Here is a 15,371-nt window from a genome sequence, read left to right on the forward strand (position 1 = left end):
AATTAGAATAAAAATCAGCCATCATTAAGTAGAAGAGAGGTATTGTAGGAAAAGTAAGAAAAAGTTAGGCCCTCCAGAGTTTATCTCACATTAGAACTAAGTTCAGTACTGGACACTGAAAAGAAACCTCTGGAAGAAACTGGAAAAAAATATTTTTGAAGAAGAAATTGAGTGGGCTAGTACATAAGCCTATGAATAATTCCAGCGTAATGGCATCTCAAGAGAAGGGACTACACACATAAACAGAAAGTTTTACCCCTTCTCTACTATGTCATAGAGTTTGATCCAGTAGACAAATATTTTTTCCTTACCTGGGTTTTCATCATCATCTTTAGGTGTTTGCTCCAATAAAGTGTCCAGTGCTCTCGTGTAATCTTTCATTATCCAATAAGCAATGCTTCTCAGAAAGGGATCAGAATGCAATTTAGTACAGCTGAACCCAGTACCATCCTTTTGGCAACCCAAAATCTTTTCATAAAGAATGGAGGTGTATGTGACAGAGGTTTCAAACTCTGATTCATATAAGCGAGCAATAACCATAGCCAATTGGATGTCTTCCATTTTCTCCAGGCACACCTGTGATAATAAGTGGGGGAAAAGGTCTCTTTGTGAGGGAAAGTTTTTTTTTTTTAATGACAGTGAAGTGAACAGCAACATGTTTACTTAATAGATATTTTTTCCTCATGATATCTTTGAATCAAAAATATGTTGAGATATATATAAGTGCCATATTTACTTCTATGTTTGGAAAGAGGTATACTTTTTTCTATTTTAGAAATTATAGTATGCCTCAGTACATCCATGACAAAAAACAATATATCAGTTAGAAATATAAAGATGTTTTAGCTAGAGGAAGAAACCTAGCTTCTAACTTTAACATTTGTACATAACTGGTAAGATTTTCTTCCACTGACTCATCTGCAGAATTATGTTTTTGAGCCTTTATATTCTCAGGTAAAGACTAACACTGCATAAAATAGGCAGGATAAGTAAAAGTTACCTAATTCCCTTCTCTCCTGAAATATACTGCCTAAATTATGACCTCGCTGAGAACTTTCACCTTCTTTTTGGCAGCTCCACACCACAGCTCCACTAAAAAGGGATCCTTCAGAAGATCTTTTTGTTTGTTTGTTTTGATTCTTTGTTTTTTTTACTTGATATTCTAACAGTAGGGAATGCAGAGTAGCTAGAGGCTGAACAGAGCACTGCAACATGTGAAACAAATCGTCACTAGCAGGGTCATGACTGCTTTCTCAGGAGGCCTTCCACCAAGGACTCATGTATTTGAACATTCATTCTGGCCTTCAGATCAGTTTCCAAGCTTTTTTTCACAGTAGTGTGGAGGTAAATGCCATGTATACAGGCTGCTATGTGTAGACATAACCTTTCTGCTTCCACACTTTAGAAAAAGATCAGCTGAACAGCTTTTAAGGACACAGTTACATAGTTTAGACTAGAAACTGAAATTTAATTTCTCAAAACTTAATACCTCTATAGCATCTTTCAGTGAACCTGCTAGCAAGAAGAATGCAGCTGATTGTTCAAAGCGTTGTTTTCCCAACAGAGCAAAAGCATTTTTTAAAGCAGCTTTTCGCCATCTGTCTTCACTGAAGTTGTGGCTGAAGAAAGCAGTCATCTTTTCATCATGCTGAGACCTGCATAAAGAAATGCAGTGTACACAGGTTTTTATTACATAGCCTTAGGATACAATCACTGAACAGCACCAATTAAACTCTAATCCTGAATGAGTTCTGTTTTGCATTTCTGGTTCAAATATAATTTAATCAAATTTATAGTTAGAACTATAGTTAGAACTCACCTAAATAGACCCCACACCACTGCCTTTTTCTTCATAGCAAGGTAAAATAGTGCAGCATCCAAGGCATCATTGTTCCTCTGGAATGAAGCTTTTGCAACCTGTAGTAAGCAAAACCTACTATTACTACTGAAAATATAAAGCTTGCTTTTAGCTTAACAACATATGTTCTCTGCTGGGAGGATGCTCTGGGTGACTGCATTATTTATATAAAGCAACAGTAATTTCTTTCTGAATGACTTGCAGAAATTAATTTATTGACAGGGGACAACAGCTCATTACACTGCTAATGTTCCTATGGTTCAGAAAAAAACAGCACTACTGCACATATTACTACCCTTCCCCAGCAAGATATTACAACTGCACAAATAAAAATATTTTTCTGAAAATTGTTACATTAGGTAAAGTTCTTCTCATGATCAATTATTTACAAATTTGCAAGCTAATACAAGTATTTCTTTAGTGACCATTCTGGGTGTTCTTCTGTGTAGGACTCAGAGATGTAATCGTATCAGATTTGGATGACTAACAAAATTAAGTTTTGCTCTTGGATTCAGTAAACTATCAAGTTTCTGTTCCACGAACATCTGAGAGGGTACATTATTTGCTGTAATTCAAAGCAAGGAGTAGTAATAAATCAAATCCATCAAACTTGGTAAGAAAGCTGAAATTTTTATTAAAGTAAGAATTTAAATCTCATCGATACCTACAGGAAAGATTATAAAGTAATATCTGAAACACATACTGCATGTTATCTACTATTAGAGCTCCCATACAAACTGCATGAAAATAAGATCTGATGCTACTTTGTGTTTGTATCATATAGGTTTGCATTTCTTTAAAATAGTACTTTCATGACTCTTCAAAAGAGTCAAATCTGCACTCACTTGTACTTCTCCAGTATGCCATAATCTAAAAACAACTGAATTTACAAGACAAATTTTTATAGTTTTTTTTTAGCAATAGTTTTAGAAATAGTTATTTCTTAAACAAGACCCACATCTGAACTCAAAATGTAATTCCTTGTTTAATCTATTGATACATGCTGTCACATATATAAATAAAAAAGATTCTTCACAAAATAGAGTAATGTAATGTTAAACGTATTTTAAGATATGGGGGAAAAGATTAGATGCTTCAAAAATGGCTTTTTCCTAGCTCAAACATATTGCATGATACTGCTGATTTATAAGCCAGAACTGCCAACATCATCTGACAGTACTGCTATTTGGAAGCTGGCTATATAAAAAAAAAAAAAAGCACTTACACAGCCTCCCAGCTGGGCTGGAGTGCAAGAGAATCTGCACAAGTTACCTTTTTTGTTAAGGCATAACTAACAGCATATAATTATAATATATAAGCAATTAGAATACCTTCTCAATGCATCTTCGGAGCGTGTTGATATTCCTTACCCACCAACCTATACCCATAGCTCTTAATTCAGACCACTGTGGGTCTCCCTTCTGGATAGCAGGGATCATGTTGATCAGTTCCTCCTCAGCCTCAGAATGAAAAGCCCATGCAAAATGACAAGTAGATAGGCCTAAACAGTAACATAATAAAATCCAGAAGATTAATACTCATTAATAAACAAATGGAATACATCAGAGATGCAAAATGGATCCTCTGCAAAGAGTGTTGGTAGAGAGGGATGTTTGTTGACAGGAAGTAGAGCTGTTCAAGGTGAAGTCAAAACATTTCCCAGTATATATCCTCTCTTCAATGCTTCTATTCTTTTTCAGCACCCCATTCATATACATACTACAGTTTTATATAGTGTAAAACAGAAGGAAAAAGATTTTCTCAGAGTCAGACCCATTCTGGGCCAGATAACTTTCTGTACACTGTCGAGGTGGTAACTGCTTTTCTTTCCTGTTGTGTATTTGGCAACAACATTTACTCAGGTTGAGCAAAGAAAAATACCTCTTGTGATGAAAATGATAAAATTATCTTAGAGGGGAGATAAAAAACACGCTTCCATAAAGCAGTACTTTCATTCCTCCAAAAGAAACAAAGCAACATATAATACAATCAGTATGTCATCTGGTTGGGGAAATTATTCATGCTCAAATGGAATTGCACAGAATCTGTCTTCTATTCTAGAGTTCTGTGTTTTCTCTATGTGCAGTGCATGCAGGGATGCATGCACTTTGCAAATTAAGAGCTTTCAAGGAATAGCTGTTATCCTGACAGCTCAAGTGGATCAAATGAAAGTAATACCACATTCTAAAAATTACCTTGGTGAAGTAGCTGAACTCGATATAGAGGTGGGAGCGATGTCAGAAGGCAGGTGTGCAAGCGCATAGCCAACAAATATCGTAAGCCACATTCATCTAAGGTATCTCTTCCTGTAAAATATAAAACACTGACTTTTGAATATGGCAATGACTACAAAGGGCACGTATATGACTTAAGGGCATGTGTGTGAGTTACTGTATGCAGTGTATAATGAATGCATCTCTCTAAATTTGCTGTATGAGCTGAAGTATTGTGCATGAAATATAGAGGTTTGTATTTAAGTATTCTTTTCTTCACCATATCAAATCTGAATAACTGATAAAGGTTTCAGCTTTGTAATCCCCAAATACTCAAAGACTAAGTTTGCCTTAGCTGGGAACACCATGAATGTTAATTCAATAATATACCAGTTACTAACCTGAGTAATTCTTATCTCTGTTCTCATCTAGTTCAGTGCTTGTTGTGGCCACAGTGTCTGCCAAAGCTACAAGGAACATCTGCTCTAGTCGAGTGAGGCCTGGCAGACTTGAGTGCATCAGGTGGCTTGAAAGGACGCTGGCGTGTTCTCGGCCAAAGTAAGTTGGACCATATTGTGAGAGATTAATAACTTTAGATTTACTCTCCCTCTTTTCAGGCTCAAAATCAATGAAGTCATCGGTTGTAACAGGCTGAATCTGAAATAGATCTGAGTACTGGTCTTCTGTTTTTTTTTTAGCGTCTTCTTCAGAGCCCTGGGGTATTTTAGAAGTTTCTTCAGAAACATAAGTTGCATCTTGATCTGCAGCAAGAAGCGCATAAAGTGGCAATGGAGGAATAGAGTCTATCTCTGTGTAGTCTCTAGTACCATCTTTTCCAGCTGTGATGGTATCCTTTGCAGTACTTCCACTTACACTAATGGTGCGAGAAAGATGGCGTTTAGGACCACTTCCTTCTCCAGCTTCTGTGTCTTTTACTATTGCAACTTCTCCTGCAATACATTTAACTAAATGTGATAGAATGGCTTTGGCTCGGCGAACTTTCCCCAGATCCATAAGTTCCAATAGCTGAGTTGGATGATACTGAGGGAGAGTAGGTGAAAGAACATGAGCAGCTTCAAAGAGGCCTCCGTCTTGGATTACAGTTGGAGTGCCGAAAACGTCATCCACAATACCTGCCCCATCAATTACACTAGTCTTCTTTGCTATCAAGCTTGTTTTGAGTGAATCTTGAGTGGCCAAATCTTCAGAAGTAAAAACATCACTTTCACCATCACCAAACTTGACAGTGTGTTTCCACTGTGCGTAAACGTGCATTTCACAGTCCATGCCCACCACCAGTATACCATCTCTCACCCAGGAGAGAGAAACAGGCAGTGAAGGAGTGCCATCTACAGATGATACCAAATCAATTGATCTAAGCAAAACCCACTTTGACTTTATACCTTGTTTTATGCTACCACCTAGCGGTAAAGTAATAACAGCTACACCCTCTTTGCTGCTTGTTTGATCTGTTACAATTCCTGAAAGTCTCCCATACATGAAGATATTGGCACCAACTCCAACTGTCAATATATGTGAACCATCTTCTTTTGACACCCAATCCAAATGCACCAAATGCTTGATATTGGGCACCAGATATTTGTCTTTATTCAGACATGCATCTGATTTACTGTAAACAAACAAATTACTATCTACACTGACCCTTGAATCAAGCACACTTCCAACTTTAACTAAATCATCTAGATGAATTGTCTGTTCCAAAACCCATTCTGATCCTCCTGTAGACTCGCACTCAAGTATACAAACATGCATGGAAAATTCTTTTGAAACATAACCATTATGCTGTACAGGCTGTTTGTAAGCTACTGCAAGACGTCCTGTGTAAGAACAACTAACAGCAACTGGCCTTCCTACTATGGTGACAGTACTGCTGTTGTCTTCTCCTTCATCATTCATTAATGGCCATTTTCTCCAATGGTATGTTTCCCTTTCTTCATTTTTGCTGTTTAGATCTGTCTCTACAGTGCACCTCCAGAAACGCACTCTGTTATCAGAACATGATGTTACTATCAAATAGGGTGCAAGGCAGACTGGGTATATTGATGAAGAGCTCAAGTGACCTGAAATTAGAACAGACATAATTGCTAATAGTAACAAGAAGTCAAACACCTATAAAAGACAGCCACAACACTGTAACTACTAACAAAGCACTTTTCAGTCTGGTATTATTTTTCTAATTTGGAGTTAGATGAAAACAAATGTTTTAAGACCAATACCAGTGTTAGCAGCTTGGACGTTACTAATCATTTGCCAGTTCCAGCACTACTCAAAGAAGATTAAATTTAACTGAACTAATGTAGAAAATGATTGCAAGAATAATGAGAGGAATACAAAGCCTTAATAAGATGAGTTGAAGATTAGGCTTGTGTAGCCTTCTGAAATGAAACCTAAGGGGAGCACAATGGTACTTAAAAATATCTTGAAGAAGATAGTTCTATGTTCCCTGTATCATTTAATCAAGAGAGTGGTAGGATTAGGGTTACTATCCTGTAAACCAAGTGGTAAATCAGTAGATCAATTAGGAAAAAATGTTAAATTTACCTGCTGAAGGAGTTGCTCTTATTACTTCTACACCAACAGGAAGATCCAGTGGTTGGCTATACACAAGTCTGGAGCTCAGAATGAGTTTACTAGCAGTCTGAAGATTAGCAATTGATGAAGATCGTGGAATGGGACTCACGCCAGGTGATAAATCTGGAGAAGAATCTGCAGTCTTCTGTTCAGGTATGCTAAGCTTATTCTCCGATAAAGTAGTTTCAGTTGGTTTTGCTATATTGAAATAAAAAGTCATTGAAAACAGTTAAAAAAAAAACCCAGTTTATATGTTAGGACAAAGCATGAATATGCTATAACAAAACTTTTTCTTAGATGTGCTTCAATTATGCAGAAAATAATTATATCATGTGTTGGCTGCTTTAGTTTTATTGCAAATAATTTTATGCTATGACCAATACTCATTTTAAGACATTCATAACATTCTGAAATACTGACAGTTTAAAATAAAGAATTCAATGATCATTTCAACATATTTTTATATTGTCAGTAGTATAGAACACAGCCAATGTTTGCATGGAACCTTATTCCTATTGCTCCTAAAACGGCAAGCTTTAAATTCATGACATGTCATGATATTTAAAATAAACACTGATCTATAAGAAAATACTCACCTAAGCAGGCCTGCACAGATTTGAGATGAAGATGCCACATCTGAAGAACAGAACAGCCAGTGCTATCTTTTTCAATTACTACCAAGTAGAACTTCTCTGAAAAAGGCGGTGGACGATATCCTGTAATTTAAAAACATTAATGAACTATCAGGAAGTTTACATTCAACAACTGATAAGAAAAAAAACTGATACAAAAAAAGATTTTTCCTCCTTGAAATTGATTACAAAATGCTAAATACTAGTAATAACATTTAAATCAGTATTATGTTTGCTCAGATTTATAGAAGCATTAGTAAAATGGATAGACTAACTTACAGCCAGCCTGAGTATTCGTGACAAATCTGATTTATTAAATGTATTTGCCTTCTCAGTCAATTTGAACTACTTTGCTATATTGTAAAAGCTCTTTTCCCTACAAGCCTGCTTCCTACCTTTTTTGTTTAAACTTTTAAATCTAGTACTAAATTCCCGGTTAATTTCTATAGGATTAACTAGAAAGATAGATATGTTCATCTTATCACTTGTAAGTACATATTAATTCAGGAAATATACTTCTGTTCTACTTTGTATGCATTTTAAAAGATACAGCATTTTGAAAAATGGACCTTGTCATTCAAGTTAAAATATTTTACTCTAAACAAATAGAATAATTTAATACTGTTACCATGTAGGCAGTGATTTATATAAAGCAACTTCAGTCACACATTTCACTGAATTCAACAGATTCTCCTTAAAATTGAATCTAGTATGTGCCTGCTAAATTTCAGTACTGTTCAAGAACAGTTTTGGTACCTACTTCATAGTAGTTACTTTTATGCTATACCTTGTGACGGCTGGAAAAATATCTCTGTTTCCTTCTCTTCCACATCTTCCTTTTGTGGTTTGTATCCCAAAATGAAGTCTTCTTGAAAGACATGAAGCAATTGAGTATTTGAGCCACACTGAAACATTGAGCAGTAGTAATGCTTTCAGAATAGTTTAACAACATTTTGTACTAAAATAGTTATTTTGTATAATCTGACTATTGATAATAAGGGAGGGATCACTTTATAAAGATGAAAAGATCTATTTTCTATTAGAATGACAAAACATTTTCATCTCTATGTTGAAACTAGTGTTTTCTAGAACCTATTGTTTGCATATTCAAACGATTTTACTGAGATCTGCCATACTAGACTAATTCTGTAATAATATTTTTGCTGCAACTATTTAAAGATGATCTTTATTTCTTTAGATGTTGAATATGTGAATAGGAAAATATCTTAGACTTCTACTACTCCTCTGCAGTGGGAAGATGACTGCAATGAATTATGAAATCTGCTAAAACAGGGAAGGAACCTCAGATACTCCTCCTCTTGTATCTCAATAGCTGTTGTTCCTGACAGCAAGAGAGTTCTTTGCAGTACCTCCACCCCTCTACAAGGGAGGCTGCTGGGACTGAAATCATTTCCCGCGGACAAAGAAAATGTGTCCCCCAAAACACTGATGGCAAATTTTCACATTCCTGAATATCTTCTTTTTCCAGAGAACTATGGAATGCCATCTTCCTACAAACAGGTATTTTTAAAATCCTACCAGGATGAAATTAGCAAGAGCTAAGTGACTCAGTATAAAAGGTGTATTTCTTAGAGCTTCATCAGATGCCATTACAACAATGGCTGGGAACAAAGGAGGTAGTGAGAGGTTACACAACATCTGTATTATGCGAAAGTCTACAGTCACCATTGTGATCAGGATGCTCTCTAAGAAAACTGGATTCAGTGTCTTGTCATAGGTGATGAGGACCTCTCTCTCCAGAGCTTGTTGCTGCCTTTTCAATTCTAAAACTTTTCCTAGTTCCAGCCTCACATTTCTCCTGAATAGATGTACCGACGTCTACATTCAGTTTTTAAAAATAGGAAAGTGACGAATAAAAACCTAATCATCCTATTTACTATTTCTGTAGGTGTTGGTAAGATCCAAGAATGCTAGTTAATCTTTATACTGCTCATGTGGTAAGGAGGTTAGAAGCTAAGGAGCCAAAAGAAACAGAAAACTTTAAAGATAACCAGGATGTCTTGATATTGTCTTTCAACACCGATCTTGAGGAATACTGTTTCTTATATCGTAATGATGGTTTACAGCCATTCCCTGTACTCCACGTCATTTCATTAAAAAATTGACAAAAAATTTAGAAAAATATTTTGTAAGCCTGAATTGAAGATCCCATGTGATTAATACTTAAAAGACACAGAAGAATAGAGAAAGAAAGATTGAAGAATAGGGGAATGTTTATTTATATTTGTCAAAGATACCTATTATGTCTAAGTAAAACATAAATTAAAAAAAAAAAAAAATATTGTCACAGGCTGCTGCCTAAAGAAACCAGCACAGTAACTTCTGTGAGTAACAACTCTGTCATTCAAAGTTACGATTCCTACATTTTGGAAGACTTAAGTTCTAGTTTTTATCTTTTGATGTTGCTGTTGTTTGTCCTTTTGTTATGCTGAGTTTCTGAAAGTGATCGTTATTTTTTTCCTTTAAATCATGATGGGGGTAAACCAGTCTTCGGTCAAGTTTATTTTAAACAAGATTAATACCTAGAAAATATTGTTACACTCTATGGCAATGGGCTTTGAGATGCAAGCAGCTAAAAGCTGTCTCTTGAAAGTGTTCTGAAAGGTCCTGAAAGGTATCTCAACATTCATGGAAATTCATCACTATCATTATCACATAGAGAAATGCCATTTCTTTCGTGTCTTTTGGAAAGATAAGGTTAATTAGCATACAAAGCTATTAAACACCTTTATATGATATCCTAAATAATTAATTATTTATTTACTTTGTTAGTTATTGCATCAAGTTCAATAATGCATCCAGGTCGAGCAGTAGATTGTTGGCTCACAATGTTAAACACTTCCCCGATAAGTTTCTGAAACAAAGCAAAATGAGATGAGTTAATAGATTCTTTCCTTCAGACAAAGGAAATCATTTACAATAAAATGATTGTTTGGTTTTTTTTCATTGTTGCCATCAATAGTTAATAGGCTTCTTAGGCTTCTTCCTGTTTTCGTTTTGGCAGTTATGAATAAAGTGCTTATCAGAGCAGTCACACTTTTTGAGTCTGAAACTATTCACAGGGATAACATACCAATTTATATGGAAAGAAAATGTTGTTTATTTTAAGATTTATCCTTTCATAATAACGTAATTCAGTATCTGTACCACAAAGAACCCAAATATACTATTTCACTTTTGTTTAAAGCTTCAGGTTTTGTCACAACACTGAAATTAAAAAAAAAACAATCAATACAGATTATATATAAACTGAATGCACTCTAGGTTGTTGCTGAAGCATTCACATTCATTGCTCCTCTAACAGCCTGGTCAGACTGATCGGAATACTGACAGCCAATATTTTTGCAGGATAGCTTATAAAATAACAGAAATATGGAAACAGGAAAGATGTGCTTGTTTATTCAGTAACAATTAGAAGGGCAGTTTGCCTTTGCTTGAAGTCATAGGAAAGAAAGATAAAAGAACAAAAAATATGAGAGTCATTGCTACCATTAACAATAACTTGCCCTGATTCCCTTCTATATCAACATTTCTGTACTTCCTCACATACACTTAAGTGTGTGCATATATGTCTTGCTCTTCCCTCTTCACTTGCCTAGCTGCTCCTGACTCCCCTCTTCTGAGAAGACAAAGAAAGAAATCCCATTTTTCCTTCTCTCTGTTGCTAAAATTTCCCTGTTAGGGAAATCTTATTTTAGTTGAGCCATTTTTAGTAGTAATATATAAAATTGCTGTCTGGTAATGTTTATAGACGTTTGCAAAACATATGTAATTATACAAACTAAAAGTTAAGACATTATATATACAACAGCACAAAACTTGATACACAGAAATAAATGAAAACAAACCACTGGAGGGAAAAAAAAGTTACCTTAATTACTTTTATTTTTAACATTTCAAGCCATCACTACATAAAACTTACAGATGATTCTGGGTCAGATAGCTCATCCAGAAGCTTTCTTGCATCTACAACTGCTTGATAGAGCCTCAGGTTTTTGCCATCAGATGCAACAAAACAAGCGCTAGCAGAGTTGCAGTATGTACCTAGTAGAAAAAAAGAAATTGTAGAGTTAAAGAAAAAATGGGCATCAAATAGCCTCAGGTAGTCATTTATATTCCACTTCACAATATCTGAATGTTTTTAACAATAATTGTTATAAAATACTGAGGTGAAACAAACCCAAGAAATTATGTGGATTAAAACACCAATATTTAAACTTCAAAATAAGTTTCTGCTCATTTATTTAACCAAAACTCCTCATAAAAGTTGAATAATTTCAATAAGATTCACTTTTGTATGTAAATATTGTTCATAAATGCAAAAAAAAAAAAAAAAAAAAAAAAGTTAGTTTGTCTAATACTGCCATTCCTTAAAATGATTATGTTCTCTTCACTGTCAAAGAGAATCTCTGAGGAGGTGCTTGGAACTCTAGCTTCCCTAGGTTATTGGAGATGATTTAAAGTAGTCTAAGGTAAACTGTTCAGAACAGCAGCTTTGCAGGACTGAGACAGTGAAGACCTTTACCATGTGATAAAAGGCGTTTTTTTTTTAAATAATAAAAAGAGTTATGCATTTATTAAACATATTTAGTATTATTGAGGTTGTTCAGTGCCTTTGACACCCATTTAAGAATTGCAAAGGTCAGTCTGGCCTTACTGTAATAACGTATCCTAGCATTATTAGTTTAAACTTGAATAACGTTACATTCACAATTTACATTTTTTAGTACTGTCCACAAAGACAACCACTATTCCAACTGCATCTTTATAATGAAAAATAAGTATCTAAGTGGCAGAGTAGATTAACATTTCTAGCAACTATTTTCTTAACTGTAACAGAGAGCACCAAAATTTTATACAAAAATTTCCCCCAGGGCATTGCATCTGAGCTTGTACATCCCCTGACCTCTGAAAAAATAGTGTTTGCAGTTTTGTAAAATAAGTGTAGTTGATTTAAAGCTGCCTAACCCACTGAGCAGTGGGATCACCTTGTCCTGTTGTGACAGTGATTATTAACTCTAACAAAGAAGTTGATGCATATCAGCTGATCCATAGTAACTACAAACTCTTAGCGCACATGAACTATGCTATTTTGAAGTAGCTTAGCCTCAAATGGAGTAAGAATGCCCATTGGCACAATACAAGGAAATTGCTGAGAAGTAATATACTCCAAATATAACAGTAATTTATTTTAACAAATAAATTCTACAGCTACCAGTGTTAATTCTACATGGGATCATGGTAGGAGTACTTACCAAGGCAATAGCTGGGAATAAGTGTGGGGAGCCAGGCTACGTTGGAGAAAGCGGAAGTATGAAGAGAGTTAATTCGGGCCAACTCAGACACTCCTCCAGTGTATGACAAAGGTCCTATTGGGTCTACACGCCACAGAATCAGCTCACTATAGATTGCATTTGGGTCATGAAATGTACGAGTTGCTGCATTTTTAAGTTGTTGCCGAGAAGAACCTTTCAGATGTTTACTAGGATCCATTACTCTGTTTATTCTGTCAGAGCTGTGAGAAGTGTCTGATTCCGGAGTTAACAGAGCGTTATGATGAGAAGATGTTAACAGTAATGGTAAAACAGAATGGCAAGCTAGATCATTAAGATGAAAACGGTGACCACAGTACCTAAATTTATGTGATACAGTTAGCACAGTAGTGAAAGCTGATTTATCAGCAAAAGTAACTGCCCACTGATTTAGAGAGCCATCTATATGCTTGGAAATCATCATTACTATGGGAGAAATTATATTCATGTTTGTACTGCTCTGGGCAAAGCCTGGTCCTCTATTCTCTAGAGTTTTATCCAAAAAGTCCATTGTCTTCTGATGTACAGCATTACTGGTATCTTTTAATAAGACAGGGCAAGCATACATCATAATATTTTTGCTAAGGGAACTAGCATCTCCTGATGGAAATGCAACAGGAATCCTAGAAGAAAATGAAACCTGGAAGGGAAAAAAAAAAAAAAAATTAGAATATAACAACTCAGTGCAAGTCCAAATAAATGTTAGTTGTCACAGGAAGTGCTTATCAGTAAGTTCCTTCTGATGACCAGATTTAATTAGCAGGAACACAATGACTTCATTAGGATCATGAATAATACACCAAATTCAAATATACAACACCTGAACTTGGCGAAAGATGCCTGGAGTGTATTCATCTAAATACTTCACATGCCACAGCAAAAAGGTACCATCGACAGGGTGAATAGTAAAAAGCATATCTGGATTTCTGTTCCATTCAGTTAGCAGCAACTCAATTTTCCGATCTAACAAAACTGTTGGAAGAGGCATCCGTAGGCTTCCTCGTAGAGATGTTTTGGGGCTTCCCTCTCGTTCTCCATCATCACGTTCTGAAGAGCCTGTACCAGTCCCTGTCTCTGATTCTCTATCTATAGACAAGTCTGCAACAGAAAAGAAATGTGCTTTATCCATTTTGAAGTATTTTCCTACCATAGTTTCTATTCCAAACAACAAAATATTTTTAATTCTGTTGACAGCACTACCTCATAAGAACATTCATGCAAACTGAGGGTAGAAATTACGTCTGTACAACACTCAACTTGTTTTTCCTAATTAGTAATAATGAATACAATCATCAAAATTGAGATACTTAAGAGTCTTATGCTGTCTAAGATTATTCTGCTGAATTACATAAAAACAGATATTTAGTATTAATGCTGGTTCCACATTTAGTATATTTATTTCTGTTTAAAAAGTTATCATGAAATATGTGGGTTATTATCATTGATGAAGTAGTATCTATTGCATGTACGGTCAGAATTATGACACAATAAATTGCATTAAACTTTATTTTAAGAACCCAAGAATTATAAATGACAATATTTCATTATTAGTTTACCCTCATTATTAACTCTTACTTGTTTAAGCAGAAAAGTTTCTATTATTACCTGTTGTTAGATAATTCTTTATTCTTAACTTTGAGGAGACAAGGGAAGATAAGTTTTTGGAATTTTAAATAAATAGGGTTTGTAATCTTTAATAAAATTGAGGGAATACATATTCTGGAAAACTGACGTTCTCTCAGCAATGTAAAGTCTTTCCAGCAGGACAGGTATTCCAAAATTAATTTCACAATATGTCCCTCTTTTCCTTTGTGAACAGCTACAGCTGGGATGACTGGATGCTGTAAGGTTTAAGATGCAAAGCTCACACTGGACAGAGCGCAGTTTCATTCAAATGGAACAATATCTAACCCTTCTTACCATCAATTCATGCTTCATTACTGACAGTCCGACTGTAAGGTAAATCAAGAGCGAGTCTTAGTCTTAATTTCCTAACTATGAAGTATTTCCAAAACAGATATGAAAAACAAAGCAACCTTTCTTTTTCACTGTATAAATCATTATTGCCTTCCAACAAGGGGATATTTCATTAAGTTTTTCATGCCACCTAATTATTAGAGGAGGCAAAATTGTAGCTATATCTATTTATTTTAGGTTAGTAAGAAAATATTATCACTTCTGATTCTTGTGCTAAATATTTGCATTAATTACTGCACTAAATAAATGTGTTTCAAAATAATTATTGTGCTATAGATCTCAAGACTACTAACCATGATCTAATTTCATGCGCAAACCTCTCTCTTTTTCTTCTATTTCTTCTTTCTCTTCAACCTCAACATCATCAAAATCTTCTTCTAGTTGTTGTTCGGAAAGTTTTCTTAGATGCTGCATAAATACTTCAATAGATGATGTAAAGTTAAATTCCTTGTTATTCAACCAGTGAACAACGAAGCCTCCGTTGCTTTCATCTATATTAAAAGCTGTTCCAGCCAAAACGGATGGAATATCTGTGGACAGATGTAAATAAATCAAAAAGCTGTGTCTTAAATCTATATAAATGTATATACACTTATATAATACAAACACAGATTTCTTGATTGAACATTTAACTCATTTTTGGTAGAACATAATTTGTGCCTGTAAGTTTAGGAAAAGTAAGATTCAGATCAAGTTTCTATGTATGTATTAAAAACAATAAAAATACAGTTTAACATCAATGAAGTAACAAAGAAATCGATTGTGA

The 15,371-nt window shown here is 34.9% G+C and overlaps 1 protein-coding gene across 6 annotated transcripts in view; it reads right to left on the reverse strand.

The window, feature by feature from the left end:
* Positions 1–15,371, reverse strand: part of DMXL2 (Dmx like 2) — a 50,277-nt gene that overhangs the window by 19,600 nt on the left and 15,306 nt on the right. For all 6 annotated transcript variants that reach the window (XM_040706499.2, XM_040706498.2, XM_003641847.6 and 3 more), the window contains 14 exons: positions 14,899–15,135; positions 13,449–13,726; positions 12,572–13,268; positions 11,239–11,360; positions 10,081–10,170; positions 8,083–8,200; positions 7,260–7,379; positions 6,634–6,861; positions 4,473–6,152; positions 4,054–4,164; positions 3,190–3,359; positions 1,820–1,917; positions 1,490–1,655; positions 312–576 (listed from right to left, as the gene is read on the reverse strand). In XM_040706499.2, coding sequence (XP_040562433.1) covers positions 312–576; positions 1,490–1,655; positions 1,820–1,917; positions 3,190–3,359; positions 4,054–4,164; positions 4,473–6,152; positions 6,634–6,861; positions 7,260–7,379; positions 8,083–8,200; positions 10,081–10,170; positions 11,239–11,360; positions 12,572–13,268; positions 13,449–13,726; positions 14,899–15,135 — 4,380 coding nt within the window. The remainder of the gene's footprint in view (positions 1–311; positions 577–1,489; positions 1,656–1,819; positions 1,918–3,189; positions 3,360–4,053; positions 4,165–4,472; positions 6,153–6,633; positions 6,862–7,259; positions 7,380–8,082; positions 8,201–10,080; positions 10,171–11,238; positions 11,361–12,571; positions 13,269–13,448; positions 13,727–14,898; positions 15,136–15,371) is intronic.

This window comes from Gallus gallus, chromosome 10, assembly GCF_016699485.2.
Source record: "Gallus gallus isolate bGalGal1 chromosome 10, bGalGal1.mat.broiler.GRCg7b, whole genome shotgun sequence".
Lineage (NCBI taxonomy): Eukaryota > Metazoa > Chordata > Aves > Galliformes > Phasianidae > Gallus > Gallus gallus.